The sequence below is a fragment of the Nanorana parkeri genome, unplaced genomic scaffold (genome assembly GCF_000935625.1).
Source record: "Nanorana parkeri isolate BGI_ZX_2015 unplaced genomic scaffold, ASM93562v1 scaffold499, whole genome shotgun sequence".
Lineage (NCBI taxonomy): Eukaryota > Metazoa > Chordata > Amphibia > Anura > Dicroglossidae > Nanorana > Nanorana parkeri.
This window is the reverse complement of record NW_017306767.1, coordinates 36,214-59,464: the sequence shown is the minus strand read 5'-3', so window position 1 is coordinate 59,464 and position 23,251 is coordinate 36,214. Positions and strand designations below refer to the sequence as shown.

The 23,251-nt window shown below is 45.4% G+C and overlaps 1 protein-coding gene across 1 annotated transcript in view; it reads left to right on the top strand.

The window, feature by feature from the left end:
• EXOC3L4 (exocyst complex component 3 like 4) overlaps positions 1-23,251 on the top strand; it is a 60,843-nt gene that overhangs the window by 27,766 nt on the left and 9,826 nt on the right. Inside the window, exons 6-9 of the mRNA XM_018561079.1 lie at positions 2,971-3,071; positions 4,310-4,405; positions 16,698-16,812; positions 18,768-18,890. Of these exons, the coding sequence (XP_018416581.1) occupies positions 2,971-3,071; positions 4,310-4,405; positions 16,698-16,812; positions 18,768-18,890 (435 nt within the window). The remainder of the gene's footprint in view (positions 1-2,970; positions 3,072-4,309; positions 4,406-16,697; positions 16,813-18,767; positions 18,891-23,251) is intronic.

Sequence of the window (23,251 nt, the reverse complement as noted above, 5' to 3'; positions counted from 1 at the left end):
AGCTCAAACTATGGGGATGAGTGATTCTCACTCACCTCACAGTTCTCCTTTAAAGAGAAGCCCCAGGCAACCTTTTTTTCCTAATTCAGGGCTTACACAGGGTATCCTCTCTTGGATTGCAGCGGCTGAATGGAAAAGGTGAGTACAGTATGTGCTAGGGGAGGGGGAACTTAAAGCCCATTTCCGGTCTTACCTTCCCCACCCCTAGTTCTCCCATTCTGGATGCACCCCACAATGTATCTTCTTTTCTTTCTATTAAATACCTTTCTTTAGATGTCTTCAAGCCAGGAATGGCATGAGGCCATCTTTCTCTTCGCCCTCGTCCACCACCCCACGGATGCATCAGAAGTATCCCTAGGGGTATCGCTTTCCACGCAGAGTCTGTATATAAGAGTTCCTCACCATGATGTCCTGTGCTTAGGATACCTTAATAAACATCCTCCCCTTTGATAGCTTGTGGAGACCACTGCAGAAAGCAAATGAAAGTGAGCCTCGTACGATTTTCGGCGGGGTAGTGGCGTGCTCGGAAGACAAATGCCGAACGGGCCGGTTTGCGCAAGCGCACAATTGCCCGCTCAGCATTGGAATCATCGGATGCCCGCCCCTCAGCGGGGAGGGCTTGCGATGATCGCAAGTACGATCTGCCTGTCCAAGATGGGCAGATCGTACGAGATTTTAATTACCTTACAACCATCGCGGGACGAAAGTCAGGCGATGGTTGTAAGTTGTATGGGCACCATAAGAAATCTCCAGAGCTCCAGATCCCAGCTACAATTCTGAAAACCTGGAAGAATCTGAAAGGCTAGGTTCTTCTTATAAAATGGTTTACACTCTGGACCCTCTGGACCCTCTCAGCCCCTCTGGCTGAGAGTCCTGGGTGCCATAGTTGTCAAACTACACCGTGGCATTGCCTTGCACTGCCACAATATATATATAATGGTTGCCAGTCTGTCTTGCCCAACCAGAGATCATCATAGAGATGCGTTCCCTCCCCCCACCCCCCCAGTCACTGCATTATGGAGGAGAACCCTACCTACCACATCAGGACATGAAATGTTATTTGCTTAGTGACAATTTTTATTCTGCAGTGACTGAGTTCTCCTTTAAATCCAGCACCGTAGTAAGATAAATGCTGCATCTGCAATTCTGCGAGAGCAAATGTAATTGGAGTCTTTTGTTTTTTTGTTTGTTTTTTTTGTCCAACAATCAAAAGCGCTTTATACAATGGCATATTTGCCATTTGTTAGAGATTTGTTAAAGATTCCAATAGAACATTCATTGAAATGCAAATTGGTCTGAAGAAGCAGTTTCAGACTCTGGTATTTACAAGCTTCTGCCAAGGACACATTGTAAAATGGCACCTCGTGTCATTGTTGCCATCCAAACATTAACTCTGTCGTGGTTAGAGGTCATTGAAGCCTAGATTCCCTGGCCAAATTAGGCAGTTAGTATGCGTTGTTTACCAGAACTATAACTCTAATTTTCAAAGCCATATAAGATTTAAACACTGTTTTAAAACAAAAGTCTGCTCTGTGTTTTATTATCGGCTGACATACAGCTGAAACTCGAATAATTAGAATATCGTGCAAAAGTAATGAACAGAGAGCATACAAGCTGTGCAACGTCTTACTTTGTTTTTGTTAAAAAGCAACCACAACCCAAGTAGAGAAGCCTGTCCCCTTGCCAGCGTGGTGTAGAGAAGAACCCTTGCTCTCTGTGTGAAAGCAATGGTCCCTCTTTAGAGGTCCTGCTCACTCAGCAGGGGGCATGTCAGGCCTCTGCAGAGAGACCACTGCTTTCACACAGAGAGCCAGGGTCCCACTCTGCAGTATGCAGAAAATCAGATTTCCTCTGCTGTGGCTATGTAACACATACAAGTCTTGTACCTGACCCCAGCCTGTTACTGGAAAGCTGAAGGAGCATCAGCAGGCTCAACTCTCTGTCACTCTGATTGCCCTCCTATCAGCATGTTCCTTGTCAGCACATGAGCACTGCAGCAGAAACTGATTGGCTCCTTGTGCAGCTTCTGCCGCTCCCAGTCTGGATTGCACAAGGCTGATGTCAAGTCAGATTCAGGTACTTACACTGCTTGCATTTAAAAAAAAAATACATTTAATGATGAATTACTGAATATGGAGCCACATTAAAGTGATAATAAATTCAAGAGGTTTTTACTCTATTTCAAATGCCGATGAAATCACTTACAGTGGATGCCGCTTCTTGATGCTTAACATTTTTAAAATCAGCCGGTCCCCTTAGCACGGCCCCGATAACCTGTTTTAGGCCCCGGTCACACCAGGGCGTTTCGGTTGCGCTTATTTTTTCGGGCTGAACTGCCTGCATAAAGAATCTCATACATTCCTATGGGGACCATTCACGCAAGCGCGCGGATCTGCACGATCCGAAACGCCTACCCCCCAAAATGCTCCCTGAGCTACTTTTATCGCACTGATCAGCGCAGTTTCCATATAGATTTCAGCGCTGAAACGCGATTAAAAACCGCTGCCGCCCTGGTGTGAATGGGGCCTTGCAGGGTCCTATGGAGCCACCCTTGTGTGCGCTAGTAAGCTGCATGTGTCTTCACAAACACACTCACAGCAAGGCAAGACACTACAACTCCCAGTCTCTCCCCTCCTCCCTTCTCCAAGGTCGTAGATTGATAGTTGCTGCAGGCTGCTCTGTCCCTTGTGATCTTGTATTAGACAGGAATTTCAAAGCTGAGCGGAGAGAGTTGGAGCTGTTCAGAAACATGACAGCAAGTGCTGGGGCAAAAAATGAAAAGTAATACTTTGCTGGGTAATATATATTTGTAAGATCTGGATTCAGTATTAAAAAAGGTATGAGAGTTTAATACTACTTAAATTTTTCTACGTCTGCCTGGGATTCAGCGTTAATACCCGCTGAGCATTATCTACAGTCACTTGTCTTCTGCGGCCTACCTGCCACTAATGACTCTTGTATTCCTTGCAGATAATTGGGACGCATGTCAGAGAATCATCCAAATTGTCCGAGGAGCTGGAGACATTCTCCTTCCACATTTGTGTGGAGCACCTGGGCTCATTTTCCACAAGGTTGGTTTTCTAGAGAGTCTAGTATAGAATTGCATTGAGGGTCCATCGGGGTCACCGACTGCTCCCATATATGCGGTGTCATCTGCTACTTTAAGCAATTACAGAACCCGTTTTTTCTCTCTTTTGGAAAAAAAAACGTTTAAAGTATCAGTTTAATCTAGACCCACTTATGTTATTAGAGGGTCTCTGTGCAATGCAGGCAGATCATGGCTGGTGGGGGGGTCCAGCAGAATGCTGCACTGTCAGCTCTCGTGCTGAGCAGCCATTCAAATATGCTGCCCGGTGCCAGCTTGAGGTGGGGTGGGCAGGGGCCATGGCTGCGAGGGAGCTCTATCCATACCTGTATTGCTTACAGCTTCCTCGTGTGCCCTGTAGAGGTGCCTGGACTGGAGTGTCACATTCTGGCTCCCGACACCTCTACAAGACACACGGAGGATCTGTACAAGCAATGCACATATGAATGGAGCTCCATCACAGCACAGAAGTCCACACTGGAACCCAGGCTGAGGATCCACTCCAGTTCTCGTAAGATAGAGAGACTGGGGGGGATCTCAAAAAATAAATAAAAATTTGTTTTGGGGTGTGTATGATAATGTGCATGTGTGAGAATGTGTCTGTGGTTGTGTGTGTCCGTCAGTGTTTTTGAGGGCCCGTTCACACTAGTACAATGCATTCAATCGCACAGTCCCGTACAAATAACGCACTGTACCACGCAATCACACCTACCGCACATGCTGGTGTGGGAGGTGCATTGCATTGCCATTCATTTGAATGGCACCCCAAACACACCTCCCACCCACAGTTCCCACCCACCAGAGCGCAGGTTAACACAATGCCGTGCATTCCAGTGCGGTGAAACTTGGGTCGTTACTTAATGAACACGGACAAATGTGGGTCCTGAGGTTATACAGGTTGAAAACCACTGCTCTATATCAAAGGGGTGTGGCTATGTAGTCTTAAGTGATATCTGAGAACAATGTAATTGATAACAGTCAACAAGACTTTCTGGCAAGATCAACAAGTTTATTGTTAGGGTTTATATACACTTTAAATCCACCTTAATTATACAATAATGCATTTGGGAGGGGTACGAAAGGAGAAAAAGCGGATATCACTGTGCACTGGTTCTTTGTCACATGACTTAAAGCGATGCGGCCTGCAGCAGCCATGCATTTGCAACATCCCACGTCCATGACATTTACTTACCGAAACTGATATTTGTCTTTATTTTCCCTTAGGCTACAAGAAACCTTTATGAAGTGGTCAGGAAATAATTTCAACCCTGTGGCCGTTCAATATTCAGTGGTCTACATTAACAGCCTAACCAAACTAAGGTAAGTGAACATAAAAGAGCACTTATGGTAAAAGTAATAAAGATTTGTCAGGTACTCCACCTCACGTTTTTGTGTCTTGGCGTGACAGGTTCTCTTGAAAGAACGCCACCTCCGCTCGGCCAGAAATATCTGGCACTTCTGGGTATGGGTGAGCATGTAACCTTCTCCCTTTCCTCCCAGGATGCAGTGCTTGGATTGGCCAATGGCCAGGCTAGAACACTGTAACATGGAGTTGGGGAGAAGGCCATTCCATGAACCCTGTGTAAGCTCCATGTTGGCTTGTGTTGGAGACACAGCTCTTTGACAGGCAACCAGAGCAGCAAGGAAGCACGGCAAAGGTATCAGTGAGTATCAATGAGAGAGGGGGGGTGCCCTGACAAGAGAACCTGTCATTGTGCTTTTAATGGTCTCTTCACTTCTATTGAAAACATCACATTAAGTTATTCATTTGAAGCCTATATCTAATGGCGGCCACGCTTGTAATGATCTGATCGAAAGATTCTTTACAGAATTGCAAATGTGTTCAAATCTAATATTATTATCGAAAAGACATACAATGTGTCATCAACGGATTTAGATTAAACCTGATCAATTCCATCTAAATTATTGGTTGGTCTGGGCGGAAAATTTGATCGCATGAAAGAGATGATCGTTACACATATGGCACCTTGAACGGTCTTTTCATGCGGTTCTGTTTGATTGTCACATAGGATTGAAACAGGTGGATCGGGGCTTGGAGTATTATTTCCAATCTTGTTTTCAATCAAATTCGATTATTTACACTGATCACATCTTACAATTTACTTTTGGTGGTTAATTGATCGTCCATAGTAAATTATGCCCCAGTATGCTGTGTGTATGGTCACTATAGCATTCAGAGGAAAGATGATGGCTCTATTACCAGTGATAGGAATGTTAGCCTTGGTATTGGGTCTTAGGTAGGACTTGACGGACTAGGGTTCAAGAGTGCCTTTAGAACAGGCCATGGCCGCGAGGGAAAACTCTCAAGGTATATTTACTTGACAAGAATAGGGTTGTGTTCCTTCCTGGAGATCCGACTGATTACGTTTGCCCTGATTAGATTTACACAATTGCTTGTTACGTCCGATCCGTGACCCAATTAAACTAGTACAAAAAGAAGAAGGTTAACCCGTTCGGAGATAACGGGTTAGTAGCGGTCAACTTAAGGATCCGGACACGTCAATTGATTGTAAAAAATATATAATTTTATTGAAAAAACACATACTATTGCACATTGGATTCACCGATTACCATTAAAAACATTATAGAAAACATGCAGTCATGAGTTATATGTGGATCGATCCTCATTAATATTAGCCTTGTATCCCCACCATGGGGGGGGGGAAATAACCGATATAGCTATTGCTTCGGTTTCTTTCCCTCCATTCACTTTACACACGCATGTCCACTTGAACTAAAATAATCAAGGGGATGGATCCCAAATAAGATGAGTAAGGGGGAGGGAGACAACGAAAAAGGAAAATGTTCTTCTGGTTTCCCTAATCAGATGTAATGACGAATTCTATACAGATCTATAATTTGCAACACCAACTTTCTCTGTTTTCGACTGGATTATCACAGCTGTTTTTAGATGTTGCTTATTTATTTGATATTTCCTGTGTAGATGTCTTCTTAATTCGTATAAATTTATTTTTGCTTTTACTCCCAAGTTATTCTATCTTTTGTTTTCCGTTTGTTATTGGAATTTTAAGATCTCTGTTGTTTGGTGGTGGATGCCACTGATTTCAATTTAGCCGTGCGTGCTATTAACTCCTTCCTGCTCGTCAGCAATGTGTTACTCTAATTGGAGTGGTGGGGTGTAACAAATCCTTTTGTTTTGAGGGGAGGGAAGTTTTCTCACGGGCAGACTATCACTGGATTATCATTAATTAACCAACCGCCTGACTTATTTCTTCTCTTTCTCCTTTTATTTAGTGTTGAGTGTAGGTGTTATAAATCTCTACCTCAGAGTGATATATAAATGATGTCCTTAATGGATACATGTAACACTTCTCATCACTCACGATACTGTAGTCTTCTCAGAGTCCGGGCGGCTTGGGGATTTTCCCAGTGCAATTCAAATGTCCACTTCAATGTAGGTACGACTTGCCATTTCTTCAGGGAGATGTCCGCTGTTGCAGCAGACACGAGCGATGTTTCCACCTCGTGGGTCTCCCTTGAAGTCTCCTGGATGTTCAGGATATAGTCTGTCCGTCTGTGAGAGCCTCCAATTCCGGATTTTTACCAAAGTTGGTAAATCTTTTAAGTTAGGTTTTCAGAATCATATGTCCACTTGTAGTATGTGACTGCAGGTTTGGTTGCTGTCTAGCTGTCGACGCGTTTCGCCCCTCCCATTGTACGGGGCTTCGTCAGGACATCAAGGGAGACCCACGAGGTGGAAACATCGCTCGTGTCTGCTGTCGGAGATTTTGCAACAGCGGACATCTCCCTGAAGAAATGACGAGTCGTACCTACATTGAAGTGGACATTTGAATTGCACTGGGAAAATCCCCAAGCTGCCCGGACTCTGAGAAGACTACAGTATCATGAGTGATGAGAAGTGTTACATGTATCCATTAAGGACATCATTTATATATCACTCTGAGGTAGAGATTTATAACACCTACACTCAACACTAAATAAAAGGAGAAAGAGAAGAAATAAGTCCGGCGGTTGGTTAATTAATGATAATCCAGTGATAGTCTGTCCGTGAGAAAACTTCCCTCCCCTCAAAACAAAAGGATTTGTTACACCCCACCACTCCAATTAGAGTAACACATTGCTGACGAGCAGGAAGGAGTTAATAGCATGCACGGCTAAATTGAAATTAGTGGCATCCACCACCAAACAACAGAGATCTTAAAATTCCAATAACAAACGGAAAACAAAAGATAGAATAACTTGGGAGTAAAAGCAAAAATAAATTTCTACGAATTAAGAAGACATCTACACAGGAAATATCAAATAAATAAGCAACATCTAAAAACAGCTGTGATAATCCAGTCGAAAACAGAGAAAGTTGGTGTTGCAAATTATAGATCTGTATAGAATTCGTCATTACATCTGATTAGGGATACCAGAAGAACATTTTCCTTTTTCGTTGTCTCCCTCCCCCCTTACTCATCTTGTTTGGGATCCATCCCCTTGATTATTTTAGTTCACGAAAGTGGACATGCGTGTGTAAAGTGAATGGAGGGAAAGAAACCGAAGCAATAGCTATATCGGTTATTTTTTTTCCCCCCCGTGGTGGGGATACAAGGCTAATATTAATGAGGATCGATCCACATATAACTCATGACTGCATGTTTTCTATAATGTTTTTAATGGTAATCGGTGAATCCAATGTGCAATAGTATGTGTTTTTTCAATAAAATTATATATTTTTTACAATCAATTGACGTGTCCGGATCCTTAAGTTGACCGCTACTAACCCGTTATCTCCGAACGGGTTAACCTTCTTCTTTTTGTACATATTTACTTGACCCCTATGGGTGCTGCTTCCATTCATTCTGAAGGCCAACTGCTGCCATCTCCCTCTATGTACTTCTCAAAGGTTGGCTTGATTCTTGTGCTGCCCACCAACCAACCAACCAACCAACCAACCAATGGCACACATCATTTGTGGTACTTTCTGGCAGTCAAATTGGGTGCCACAGCTGTGAAATCTCCCAGGACACAGATCAACTGAAGATTGAAGGGGCCACTTGAAGCCTATGTTGAGGAGGTGAAGTTGGGGTCTCTTCCTGAAGTATTCTCCTCTTAGGCTATAATAAAAATTATTTTATATTAAAGCCAAAATGTTTCAGTTTTGGATAGCGTAGGGAAGGGTTTAAAGCCTTTTTGCTGTCTTATTGGTTAGATTTCCCTTACGTTCTTGAGCAATCCTATTTTAGAGAGTTGTCAGCAATAAGTGGAAGTTTTCTTGTTTGGTTTCCTGTCTTGGAAACAACTAAAAAATTAAAATTTCTGCTCACTTTCTGCCTTTGACAGTGGTCACCAGGATACATAGAGAGGGCAGATCTCGACAGCAGGGACATAGGCAGCAGTATAAACATGGGTGTCTTATGTTCAGTCAGTCACATCTGACTCTTGGACATCCAGCTCTCATAGCACCATGACGGATATGCTTGAGAGAAATTTAATGGCAATTGTTTTTTTACAAAGTAGGTTGCCAGGTCTTTTCTTAACCCTCCCCATTAGCACGGACCTGGGACCGGGATGCAAAATGTCTTAACACATGTGCATACCCAATTTGTACACACACGAGGCACAATTTAGACAAGACCAAATCAACCTACTAGCATGTATTTGAAGTGTGGAAGGAAACTGGGGTACCTAGAGGAAGCCCATGCAAGTACAGGGAGAACATGCAAACTCCATGCAGGTAAAACTTGACAGGCTTGCTATCCATTGCCCACTCCATCCAAAACTAAAAACAGCACAGTTTTGGCTTTTGATACACTTTAACTACTACCATGGATATGCAGTCACAGTCACAGCTTCATCAGCTCATGATCCAAGCTCCATTACTGAAAAGTAGTTTTTTGGTCGAAGTTACAGACATAAACGTTGAAAAATTGCCAAGCCGTCCCTTTACTTTTCCTAGTTGACTGCATACTGCAAACTGGCCACCAGGTGGTGCACAAGTACGTCAGAATAGACTTCATCACATGCTTTTTTTCATAGCCCTGTCAATGTGGGCATCTTGTTATACATTACCTAATATACACATAACTCTTTCCTACATATGGCTGATTCAGCAAAGCAGTGCAATGGTCACGGACAATGTTTTCACTAACCCATAACAATTGACCTGATTTATGTTTACTGGGAGGACACCAGTGATAGATGAATTCTGATAGATAGATTGATTACTGAAATGTACACATTAGGATCAATTCACAAAGTTTTAACAGTAACTTTATTTTATTGAATTTAGGTAATAAGTGCACGTTTTCTTTCGATCCTTCTCCCCCATGCAGATGTATACATACTGAGATCTGGCGCATGGGAAATCCCGTGTTTACTTACATCCCACGCCAATTTCCTCTCCCTGGCTGCACCTGCAGAGTAGAGCCCCATAGAAGTCTATGTGGTTCATCTTCCAGCCAGGAGACAGAGGTAGAGGAGTCCAATAGAAGCCTATGGGGGTCTACTGCACAGGCGCAGCCAGCAAAGAGAGGATTTTGATGCAGGATATAAACTAAGATGGAGGCCCCAGGCTGTCAGAGTCCCACAATGTCTGTGGTTCTGTCAGGGTTTTGCAATGTGTGTGGCTGTCAGACTCAGAACCTTGCAATGTCTGTGTGGCTGTCAAAATTGAACAATGTCTGTGCGGCTATCAGAGTCTTGCAATGTCTGTGTGGCTGTCAGAGTTAGCTAGAATGCTGAGGTTCCCTCCTCCTGTGTTAGAAAAATCTGATAATGGTTTAATTGCGATATATGGCTTCCTGTTCCAGTGACAACCCCCCCATTTTCTTGCAAGGAATCAGGAAATAAAGTAAATCTTCCCAGTGGGGTCACACACATAAATGTAAGCCTGGCTGAAATGTTAACGCTTCGCCAGTCTATCTAAAACTAAAAAAAAACAACTAAAATCAATACAAACTACATTAATGGGGTGGAGGTTGGCAGGAGAAACCAGTGATTGCTGCGGGGGACCAGTAAGGTCAATACTACCGGAAGTGTCGGTTGCCCAGCAGACTTCAGGGGACGATTCATCTTGAATGGAGCGGTACGGGTGGCAGGAAAGGGAAGTATTTACATTCTGCATTACACGGAGCTGCTTTATGCAAAACTGGAGATCGGCAACAGGGTCCCTTTACATTTCTCTTTTAATGACCTTCAGAGCCGACATTGTGTAGTGTAGTTTATTAACCTCCCAAGAGAGCCATTAAATTGCTGCTTACAATGTATCATTGTTATTTTGTTCACAGTGCTGTTTGGCATCACGCATACTGTTTTCTTTCATGACATTTCTGTAGTAAAATACATGAAAGGGCAAATCTGGAAGGTTCCATAGACGTCACTTCTCCGGTCACCGGTCATTAAAGCTGACTTTTCATCAAATAATTAACTTCCTCTCATTTGCTTCCTCCCACCTTCCTGTTACATAATCATATATTTTTTCTTCTTTGTAAAACAAGTGGATCTCCCCTTCCACTTCCTTATTTCTCACCAAGGGGAGGATTACGTAGCCTATTGGGATATCCATATCACACATCCCAGGAGGCTTCAGGACAGTCCACAAGGCAGTCTGCTTAACTTCAGGGATCCTAACCTGAAAGAAGCACTTTCAGGGAGGTGTCCCTCTCATTTCCGGGAGGTGCAACCCCCCCCCCCCCCCCCTGCTTTCAATCAGCAGAAGAGGACCTGATAGAAAAATTCAGGTCCCCCTCTGCTGATTGACAGCAGCAGTGGGCGGGTGCATTAGCTAGTTTGCTATTGGCTATTGCAAAGTGCAATAGCCAATAGGAATCTAGCTATGCAATCGTATGCCTTTTTTTTTCTTTTCTGACTGACGGTCGGGCCGCGGCTCCCGATGTCAGAAAAGAAAAAAAAAAAACGATCGCAGGGAAAGGTTTAATCTGCTTGATAGAGCAGGTTAAACCTTTCCGGGAGAAAATGTTTCTCTCCCGGGCGGCCGGGAGCCGCTATCTAATAGCGGGAGACTCCCGGAGCTTCCGGGAGAGTTGAGATGTCTGTAACTTGCACATGTGGGTGCCAACAGTTCAAATTTCTGCTGAGCATGAAGGACTTGGCCAAAATTTCAACAGTGAAGGGCCAGCTTTACTGACAGGGCCGGATTTCCCACAAGGCCAACCAAGGCCTGGCTCGGGGCAGCAGAGAGTAGAGGGGCAAAAGTAGAATAATACTCACAAAAGAATAGATGACAATGAGCCCTGGAAACGCGTCAACTTAGACATACTGTGCTGGCACATAGGAATACAGCTCTCACGTGCTGTGTTTTGCTTTTGGCTAAAATGAGGATCAACCTTAAAATTGTGAAGGCTCATTGTTACCCCTCCCTTCACCTCCCTACATAACCTTTTATGCAGCTGCCAGAGGTAGGGGAATACTGTAGAGTGTCACCTCCCTAACAGCTCTGAGTGTGCTTGGGCTTGTGACGAATCTGGCATATCAGTCTCCTGTGGCCACATTCATTCCATTGACCCCGTCACAACAGGACACAATATTGACAACTGGGGGGTTGGTCAGCGGAAGGAATTATACATTTTAGCAGGGAACAAATGAGATTGATACTTCCAGAAGTGTCGGCTTCAGAGAAAACTTCCATCTGAGCATTGGAGCGACATCAGGAGAGGTAAGTATTTGCGCCTTCGCAGGTGCAGCATTTTAAATAAAGTTTGTTTCATTTCCTCCCACCTGCAGTCTGTTTATTAACATTCCTCAAGACAATGCCCCGTGACGGGGTCATGTTATTAAATGTCCTCCTCTCGGAGAGCATGCAGCCAACATTTTATGTGGCTGCTGGCTCTCAAGCCCCACTGACCAGGCCCGGCGCTACCGCAAGGCAAGTCAGGCGGCTGCCTCAGGGCACTGCAGGGTGAGGGCGGAAAAAACAGGGTATTTTGACAAGTACTTGTACTTGCCAAAATGCCCCGATGCTTGCGCTATGTTTTGTTTTTTTTCACTTACCTTCGGTGCGGGAGAGCAGCGGCGAGTCAGCGCTGGTCCGGTGGGAGGAGCTCCAGGTGGGGTCCTAATTTAGCTGGCCGGCGACTGCCAGAGGCTCCCGACACGCGCGGCACCTCTGGCAGTCGCCGGCAAATGGGGAGGGGGGAAGGAGGTTCGGGGAGGGGGGAAGGAGGTTTGGGGGGGGGCGCAAAAATGCACATTGCCTGTGTAGGCAAGAATCCTAGCACCGGCACTGCCACTGACTATCGGTCACCAATCAAAGTGCTTCACGATCATGTGACCACTACGTCACTTCTGATCATATAGAGCAGGGGTAGCCAAATTCCGGCCCCATATTAAGCAGGTTTTGTTTTTACTGCTCATGAAAATGTATTTAAAGGCCATTTCCAGGCAAAGTATTCTTGTAGTAGGGCTACCCCCCTGCACTGCAAAGGTGAGGTGCTCCTTTTTGTCTAGGGCAGTGGTGGAGAACCTTTGGCCCTCCTGCTGTGGCAAAGCTACAAATGCATCTGTCTCTGGGAGTCATGTCTGTGGCTGTGAGAAACTTGCAATGCCTCATGGGATTTGTAGTTCCACCACAGCTGGAGGGCCAGAGTTTGGCTACCCCTGATATAGAGGCTGGGGGCTTCAATGATAAAGATGAATACCCGCAGATGAATATTGCCAGCTTTAGGCTGCAGCATTAATCTTCAATGCCATTTATTAATATAACTGTCAGATACAGTTGCATTATTAAAAATAATAGTTACAAAATGTATAAGTAAGATTTTTTTTTACTGTTTTTGTACATTTATCAGCCTATAATGGACAGAGCAGGTTTTTTTTTTTTTTGTAATAAAGCAGTGTTCTCAATAAATGCCTTATATGTCTCTTGAAAAAAGTACTTTGTCTAATTCACATATATAAATCGTTTTTCTATAGAGTTATTGTTAAGTTAGCAGACACATGATGACGTTGTTAAATTTGCAATTAATGACTTCTGGTCAGGAAAGAGTTAAGCAGCAGGGTTGCTTTATTGCGCACTTGTTTTCCTTTACAATCCAGCAAAAACAGGGCAGCGTTCCTGCAATACAATGAAAAGGCCGAACCTGCTGAGTTGGAATTCCTGGTTACTGCAATTAAGCTTTTCTTTGTGTCTTTACTGGAACAGGTTCACATTGCGTGATCCAAAAGAGCCTTCGTTCATTCCCCGACAGCTCAGTTGAAGAAAATACCACATTTGCATAATCGGTGCATTGTACAGATTTGGCCTCGTACCTTTGCTTTGAGAAGAGGCCACCTGTTGGTCTGCAAACATTGTGGTGGTCTTTATAAAACTTTACTGTACCCCGTAATCAAACATGAAAAACAGGGAATACAGCTTACCTGGTCAGTAGTTTTCCATGCAGTCATTACCACTGTCAACCCCACTGATTTTTCTTGGTAACCTGATGATCTGGGAACCCCCTTTGCTTACCTTTGTAATAGGGATGCACCCGATACTTGGCATTTTCATGAGAACTACCAGGGTTGCAGCGGCTGCAGCTGGGACCCAGCTCTGGCGCTCCACCACTCTTCTAGCCCAAGCCCCCAATGGGCAGAGTCAGCTGCGGCGTCTCAGTCGCAATATACTGAGCTTTGGGAGGATGCTAGTTTGTGTCCTCCCGTGACCTTTAGAAGAACTATGGGGAAAAACACTGACCTCATAGTTCTCCTTTAAGTAAATCTGCTTTTTTCTTAAAGGAGAACTATGGGGTCAGGGCTTTTCCCCATAGTTCTCCTTAGGGTAATGGGAGGACACAAACTAGCATCCACCCGTTACCCTAAGCTCAGTATACCGCGAGCATACTGAGACGCCGGAGCGGATCCCGGCATCGATGTCGAGATCCGCCCAGCTGCTTGAGTGACAGCTGACTCTGCCTATCTAGAGGCAGAGCCAGCTGTACCCGCCACCTACCCCGTCCGTTCCACCAGTCAGCGCTGGCGGATCAGAGCGGGGAGGGGGGGATCCAGCCCCTCCCCTGTCACGGCCGAGAGCCGTGACAGGATCGAGAGGTGAGCGAACGCCGGTATGTGTTCGCTCACCTCCCGATCTACTGAGCCGACCTGTGACAGTCTCATTGTCACAGGTCGGCTAGAACTATGAGGTGAGTGAAAAGCACCCACCTCATAGTTCTCCTTTAATCACCTAAACCGGGGGTGGGGAACCTCCGGCAATCCAGCTGTGGTGAAACTACAAATCCCAGGAGGCATTGCAAGATTCTCACATCCACAGGCATGACTCCCAGAGACAGATGCATCATGGGATTTGTAGTTTCACCACAGCTGGAGGGCCTGAGGTTCCCCACCCCTGCCTAGAACAAAAAGGAGAACCTCACCTTTGCAGTGCAGGGGGGTAGCCCTACTACAAGGATACTTTGCCCGAAAATGGGCTTTAAATTAATTTTCATGAGCAATAAAAAAAAATCTGCTTAATATGTCTGGGATTCCTTTCTGTAGTAGCCGGTCCGGCTTTCAATGTAATGTAAAAGTTCAAAAAGAGATTTTCACCGCGTACGGCTATTTTTACTATTACAGCGATAGATCTGCGTCACCTTCACATGCACACACATTTTCTATGTTTTAATCACCCCCTTAACAGCCCTCCCAGTGGGGCCCCCTTCCACCCCCAGGCCCCATAGTAGCCTTGGGGACTTCCATGGCTATTCTTACACCACTGGGCTTCATTAACGCACATTACCCTATAAGTTTCAGCCTCTCCTGAGATTTCCATTGATAGATGTATTAGAATTACGTTTCCTCTCCATTCTCTGGGAATCCATAGCTCAGTTTCCTGCATATATTGTTCTTGCTGAACGTTATTGCAATAGCAAAACCTTAGGGACTTCATAGCTTAACAGCTCTTTGTAGTAATGACACAATATCCCTTCTCTGGACCGTTCGCATTATACTATACTTAAAGTGAAAACAGACACGTGGGAGCGCCCATTCCTGTTTTTTTTTAAAAAAAGGTACAGTCCCCAGGACTGCCATTCTGATCCTGGTTTTGAGATGCGGTCCTGAAATAGTCATGCAGAATGGGAAGTTAGGCTTTTCAGTCTTCACTGGCTGCATGCTTGCTTCAGGACAGTGTCTCACTAGGCAGCCAAGGCACATTCAGTATGGTGGCCCCAGGAGCCTGTACACCTATAAAGCTAAGGGAGAAGTTTCAGCTCCTACAGTTCTTCGTTCAGAAATTGTATTTAAAGATCATCTCCAGCCAAACTTTTTAATGATATTTTGGATAGTGTAGGGAAGGGTTGGAGCCTCTTATCAGGTTTTTATCGCCTCATTGTTTGTTTGAACAGGAAATTATGGAAAATCTCTCCAACGCAGGCACTGGCAAAAATCAAAGAACGTTTTTAGTAGAGTGCAGAAAGATTAGAACCTCTTAAAAATGTTTTTGTTGCAGTCCATGCCTTCATGTCCCCGGAGGCAATTGTGCCTGTATCAACGGGACAGGAAGTGTGGAAAAATCTTCCCAATAGGGTTTGGGGAGGAAGGGAGGGGTAAAATCACATGCAGACATTAAAAAAAAAAAAATTAAAACCATTAATCAAGATAAAACAATTTGTTTAAAAACCAACTTTCCCCAACTCTGTCCCAAATTCTTTACAAAATGGCTGGAGTTGGATTTTAAAGTAGTAGCACAGTGACATTTTTCTTTCTTAGTTCTGGATAGGGTGGAGAGGGATTATTACAACACCTGCCAGGTTTTTTATTGCCGTCTGTGACCCCATATAGGGTCTCCCGATGACCATTATCACCAGTAGTGAAAGTGAAAAATAAATACCCTACTTTTGGGTTGTCAAGAGGAAACCTTCCAATGGGGACACCAGTTCTGGTGACAACCAGAGATTTCCCTCACTTAAGAGAGATTTATTCTCACTTCCTGTTGTGGCTGTGGGACAGGAAGTGAAATCTTACTAGTGGGACATAGATTAAAAAAATACTGACAGTGGTTAAAACTCTCCCCCACGCTATCCAAAATGTAAAAAAAAGTTTGCTTTAAGTCACAATTCCATTGAAGCCCCCTAGTCTCCTCCCCTCCACCCCCACCCCCCTCATACTCTCTAGAGGGCCCACATGCAGCATTTTACATTTTTGGCACCCCCTCAGTGGGCAGGTCTTGACACCCTGCACTTGCAGTGTGTTTTTTTCAGTCATCTGGGTTGAAACTCAGTGTTCTCGAGGACATCTAGTGGTGAAAAGGCATTACAGCAGGGAGCCAGAGGTGAGTATTGCAGCCAGAGCTTTTTTTTTTAACCTTTGCTGGGAAACTTTTAATTATTTAATTAATTAACTTTTTTTAATTGGCCCAGATGGCACATGCTTTTAACATGCATCCAAGACGACTTAAAAGATTCTGTAGTAGCTGTGCAAGTGACGGTTGTCTTTGCTGGGTGGGGGGCTCATAACTAAAATAAACTTCCTTTACCCATGATGGAATTTAGTTGCTCTGAGCAGCAAAACAAAAAGCAAGCAGCAGAGTCTTGAGGATCCCCGGGTCCCTTCACAAGCCCTGGGAGGTTCTTTCCAGCAGCTCAGTTTACTGGAAGTTGTTATAATATAACAATGAACTTTTCTTTTTTAGACACAACACGACGCAGTCAGACGCTGAACAGTGCAGGATAGCGGAAACCAATCTAAACACCGCCATAGAGACCCTCAAACAACACATATTCCATCTTTTTACAAAGGACACGAAGGTGAGACTTATTTTTTTTATAAGTGATTTTATTGTATCCATTCAAAAAGTACACTGGGCTGCTACGTATTTCTAACAGGAAGTGATGGAAAATAGGGACGCACCACAAAAATATCCCTCTATACCAGGGGTAGGCAAACTTCGTCCCTCCAGCCAAACTACAAATCCTACAAGGGCATTGCAAGATTCTAATAGCCAAAAGGAAGACTCCCAGAGAGACAGTGGCCTGACTGGATTTGTAGTGCTTACCACACGCTGGAGAGCTACCTCTGCTCTATGTCAACAAAACCTGCACAAGAAACGAGCCAAATTAATTGTGTTCACAAATATAACATGTTTTATCACCTTGAGGACCAGCTCATACTGTATATGAGGCAGGGCTTTAACACCCGGCCTGCGCATACATGCATCCACTGTTCAGCACAGCCACTGACAGCTCCCACCGTTTATGTTTGGGAATCAGGTTCAGGCTTCTGATCACGTGACCGCTGTGGTTGGCTGTCAAAATGATGGGGAGCCCGTCCTTTGCTGGCAACAAGAGGTTATTAAAGTAATAACATTGTATCCAAAGAGCACATATGTATGCAATTAACACACAAGTGCATCATTAAATTAATTAAAATGATCTACACCCATCAGTAAAGAAATAAGCTCATTGAGTCCACTGATAAAAGGAGTCAATATTAGTCATTCCCTGGAATGACCTGAGTTACCTATACATAACAGGTTATAATAAACAAACCATAAAAGACTCCAGGGAAATGTTTGTACGTACAATGAAATCAGAATAATACACAGATAATTACTACAACCTTAAGTAATTATACCATTGTATGTACACACCTTTCCCTCAAGTCCTTGTATGGTATGTTTATTATAACCTTTTATGGGACCTAGGTCATTCCAATATGGGAGTTATGCTGAGACCATTATTAGCATGTCCATTTAAGTCATATTTATATTGATGGATGGGTTGTTTGTACCGAACCTTCATCTTTATTCTAGCAACCAATGATGCTGTGCGGCACACACAGCATCTCTGGTTGACTGGTGACTGAGCCACCCAGTGTCAGTGGCTGCTAGGACACAGGCAGCCCTACATGCAGTGGCGGAACTATCGCCATAGGGACCTAAGCGGCCGGTATGGGGCACAGGGGGGCCCGGCCAGGACGAGGAACAAAGGGGTCCCCCTAATGCCGTGCAGGCCACCTGGGTAGCTATGGCATCGCAGGCTGCTGGTTGTCACTGGCGGCTGTGAGGAGGAGCGCGCCGCTGTCCAGATCGCTGACAAACGGTCAGTGATCTGTGCAGAGGCGCGTTCCTCCGCACCGCCGCCGCTCAGGCAGTGACAGCGGAAGAGGCGGGGCCCGCCGGCGACCGTCGGGGAGGTGGGGCCCGGCGGTGGAGAAGGTTGACAGTGGATCGGGGCTGACAGGTAAGAGGTGTGCAAGGGTGTGACCGGCCCACCTGAAACCCTGCAGAGCCCACCATAGATTGTCTATGGTGGGTTCCGCAGGGTCACTCTCAGCTGCGATGTGTGGGATCTCAGGGGGGCTCTGCAAGGGGCGTAACTAGAAATCACAGGGCCCCGTACAAAATTTTGCTTTGGGCCCTGTGATTTATAGTTATGCCTCTGCCCACATGTTTGCTATGATGCACCCGCCTACATCCTAGCAACCAGTATCGCAGTGCAGCCCAGCCACTCGTGTCCTAGCAACCTATGATTCTGTGTGATCGGGATAGCTGGGTTGCTAGGGCACCAGCATTGGCTGTTAAAGTGAGCACCCTGCAGGGCTAGCAAGCAATCATGCTCTGCAGCCCAGTTGTTAGTAGCCGAGCAACCAATGCAATACTGAGGAAGATACTTTACCTTGGATACCAACAGAACATTTTCACCAATTCAGTCAGTCAATGCCATTTATAATATTATTGATTATTTCTTTGATGTTCTTACAGCCACACTTCCAGAAACTGATAACTAAGAAGTGGCTGAAGAAGTGCACAGCGTTCAGTGCCATTATGAAGTCAGCTAAGATACTGTGCGGGTGTGTGATGCATTTCACCTCCCCCCATGATAAGGTAGGTGACTGTCTGAATTCAAGGCTATCCAATAAGCTTCTAATACTATATAACAGCAGCATTTGTAAACTGAACCTGTGGCCAGGCTGGACATTCAAATATTTACATATTCCACCCCAGGCAGTAAATTAGCTTTAAAACAAACTCTTACCTACCTTACCTACCTTACAAACTCTTAGCAGTATGCACTGTGGAGCTATTAATGGAATTGTCAGTCGCTCAACAGGTCAGCTAACCCTGCTACTCCGTAACAGCAGTCAATCAAAGCCTCTCAAGCCCACATCAAAGAGCTTTCTACTATTAGTGCAGAGCTGGTGCCACAGCTAAAAGACTAGAAAACAGCCAGCCCGAGGGCCTGCTGGGAGATCCAAGGGAGAAGATTACACTTTCAGCTGTGTATTTAAAGGAGAACTATGGGGTCAGGGCTTTTCCCCATAGTTCTCCTTAGGGTAACAGGAGTACACAAACCAGCGTCCTCCCGTTACCCTAAGCTCAGTATACCGCGAGCTACAGCTCGACATCGATGTCGACATCCGCCCAGCTGCGTGAGTGACAGCTGGCTCTGCCTATCTAGAGGCAGAGCCAGCTGTACACGCCCCCTTCCCGTCCATTCCGCCAGTCAGCGCTGGCGGATCGGAGCGGGGAGGGGGGAAATCCAGCCCCTCCCCTGTCACGGCAGAGAGCCGTGACAGGATCGAGAGGTGAGCGAACGCCGCTATGTGTTCGCTCACCTCCCGATCTACTGAGCCGACCTGTGACAGTCTCATTGTCACAGGTTGGCTAGAACTATGAGGTGAGTGAAAAGCACTCACCTCATAGTTCTCCTTTAAAAAGAAAGAAAGAATAACCCAACAAGTTGTGGTGAGGTGGACTAAAAAGGAACCAAAAATCCCTCCACTGAACCAGTTAGTGTGAAAGACAGTAGATTCATCTTAAAACAGAAAGTACACTACATGGCCTAATGTTTATTGACACTTAACCTTCACACCTATATAAGCTTGTTGGACATCCCATTCCAAAACCATGGGCATTAATATGGAGTAGCCCCCCCCCCCCCTTTGCGGTTATAGCAGCCCCCAATCTTCTAGGAATGCTTTCCACAAGCTTTTGGTGTGTCTGTGGGAATTGGTGCCCATTAATGAGATCAGGTACTGAAGCTGAATGAAAAGACATGGGGCCAACTTATCTCAAATGGTGCTCAGTGGAGGATGAGGTCAGGGTTCTGTGAAGGCCACTCAAATTCCTCCACATCAAATTCCTCAAACCATGTCTTTAGTGAGCTGGCTTGGTTCACAGGTACACAGTCATGGTGAAACAGAAAAGGACTTTCCCCAACCTGTGTCCTCATGGTTGGAAGACCACAACAGTTCTAAATGTTCTGGTGACATATCATTTTAGAGTTGCTCTATAGGCATTGATGTGCCAAGAAATCCACAACCCTAAAGAGAACTCATTGTTTCTGTTCCTGTTCTCCAGTCACTTCCTCTAAATACCTTTCATAAACAGAAAACTTTTTACATTCCTTGAATTGTGGAACAGGAGGTTACCTTTAAAGAGGAACAATCTTGTGTCTGTATGACTGTGCTGGAGACAAGAGGTTTTACATTCTACACAGGTGCACCCTAATGCTGCACATATGTTGAAATTCCATCGAGATACCATACCCAGAGTGGCGTGCGGTAACCCAAATCAATCAACAAAACACCAGGTTCTAAAGGTTCTTCTGGCAAACTGTTTCCGTTGCCTAAAACCACACCATTCCACATTAGCGCCACAAGACCTGAATGACTCCCCTTTAAGTATGAACCACTGTTGTTGGAGGCATCCCCGTTGACAGTCAGGTAGTGTCAGGGGGGTACGGCTGGGCCGTGAGTGGAACCCCTTGGCAGGGGCGGCAAGCCAAAGTCCGAGGTCGTGGTACACAGGGAAAATCCAAGAAGAATAGTCAGGTCCAATCCGGGTCGAGGCAGGCAGCTAGTTTCAGTAACGGAAGGGTAAGCCAAAGGGTCGGTAATCAAGAGTCCAAGCAGAGGTTCAGGAATAAAGACAGGTTCAAGGCACAGGGAGCTGGGAGATCACACCATAGGGATAGAATAACTCAGCAATGAGCCAGGGCTCTGACTGGGCTTTTATACTCAGTGGAGGATTGAGACCACTCCCCGGCTACCGAGGCAACCAGGTAGCCTCTCCATCAGGAGCCAATGGCGAGAGAGGGGCAGAGGGTGTGTGCTAGGAACCTCCCCCAGCAAGGATCACACCTGATACCAGTAACAGGTGCACTACGTGCATGTCCCCGTGCCTGCGCGCACAGCCTGTCCACCGCGCACGCGCACTTGTCGCGAATGCGTACCCACAATCCTGGTACCAGGGGTCCTGCCAGGAAGGGGAACCCGGGCCCCCCGCCGCACATGGCCACCCCGAGGAGAGGTAAGCCCCCTAGTACCCTGACAGGTAGACTGGACAACCTTTGAAAACAGAACCAGACAGGGTGCCTACACTAGTGTAAAAATCACTTTATTTTGTTTATAAGTTCAAATTGTCTTTGATTATTCTCACAAACGATGAGTGATCACAAGTGCGGTTATGCCGCCGTGTATGAGGGGTTGAACAATACACCAGGACACAGGCCAATATGTCTCTCTGTCCCGACTGCTATGTGCTAACGCATTTCCGGGACCACGGCTGATAAGAGAATAATAAGGTTTCCTTTGTCGATAAAATACAGTCACAATGTTCTTTTCTTTTTTGACTATATGTGAAAATGACTTCTACATTAAAAACGCAAGTGTAGCCCAAACTCTTTATTACATTTCGCATAGAGTGGGAAGGGATTAAGAGTGCCTCCGGGTTTCACTGCTATCTGGGGCTCCGTTAGAGAGACTTCTACTCACTCACGGTTTGACCAGACAGGAAGTGAGAGAAAATCTACAACAGGGACAAATAAAAATACTTTTTTTTACTGGAGTAGGGAACATACAGTACTGTATATATGTCTTTATATCCGTCAAAAACATTTTTTTTTTACATTTTGGATAGAGTGGGGAAGGTTAATAACCCTTGTCAGCTTTTTATTTCTGTCTGTGGTGCTGGTGCACATTTTCCCCTACTTCCTGACTGATGAAAATGTTGTCAACAGGACAGGAAGTGACTCTCTTTGGCTGAGTTTACCCGGGCGGCAAAGGGGCGATAAAAATGGTTGATATGTATTTTTACCGCCCCACTTACCACCTAGCCACACTTTAACATGGCTACCGGAGGGATTTGTACACATTGCCATGAGCATGATGGTTTGCAATCTTAACTCAGCGTGTCACGTTTGGCAGGCAGTACTGCTTGCCAAACACACCCATTAAAATCAATGTGACCACTCCACAACCTTACGGCAGACACTTGGCTCATGGTGGTGGAACAGTACTTTAAAGGAGAACTATGAGATGAGTGATTTCCACTCACCTCATAGTTCTAGCCGACCTGTGAGAATAAGACTGTCACAGGTCGGCTCAGTAGATCGGGAGGCGAGAGAACACATACCGGGTTCGTTCACCTCTCCATCCCGTCACGGCTCTCTGCCGTGACAGGGGAGGGGCTGGATTCCCCTCTCCCCGCTCCGATCTGCCAGTGCTGAGGGGGCGGGTACAGCTGGCTCTGCCTCTAGATAGGCAGAGCCAGCTGTCAGTCACTCAGCTGGGGGGATCCCGACGTCCAGGTCGGGATCCGCTCCGGCTGCGGCGTCTCAGTATACCGCGAGTTGTAGCTCGCGGTATACTGAGCTTAGGGTAACGGGAGGACGCTAGTTTGCGTCCTCCCGTTACCCTAAGGAGAACTATGGGGAAAAGCCCTGACCCCATAGTTCTCCTTTAATAAAAAAAATCCCCTTGGGATAGAAAGAATGAAAAAACAGGAATTCAGGAAGCACCAGTATCACCTCCTGAATGCCAGCAAACCGCCGCTCAACCATCTCTGAAAAGCAATACACAGTGGGTCAGTTTTCAGAGGGGCGGTAAAGATCACCACCCATGTGAACTCAGCCTAATGGAGCCCTAAAAAACCTGGGAGGGGTTCTAATCCTTCACAAAAAAAAAAGGTTTTGGCTGGATAAACACTTTAAATGAATAATTCATACCAACCTATCAGAGCGAGGTTTACAAAATCCTGTATTAAAATTAGCATAAAATAACAAAAATCAATAGGTACAAAAACACGAGACTCTCATGGTGGAAAAAATAAATAAAATGTATGCTGAAATTCCAGTGCTGAAGACTGCTGATCTAGAGGGGAGTGGGGATGAGCTTGGGTCAGACCAAACCCAAGCTCATCTAACATAACAGCTACATGGGCCTCCTGCTTAATCAGCTGCCAGT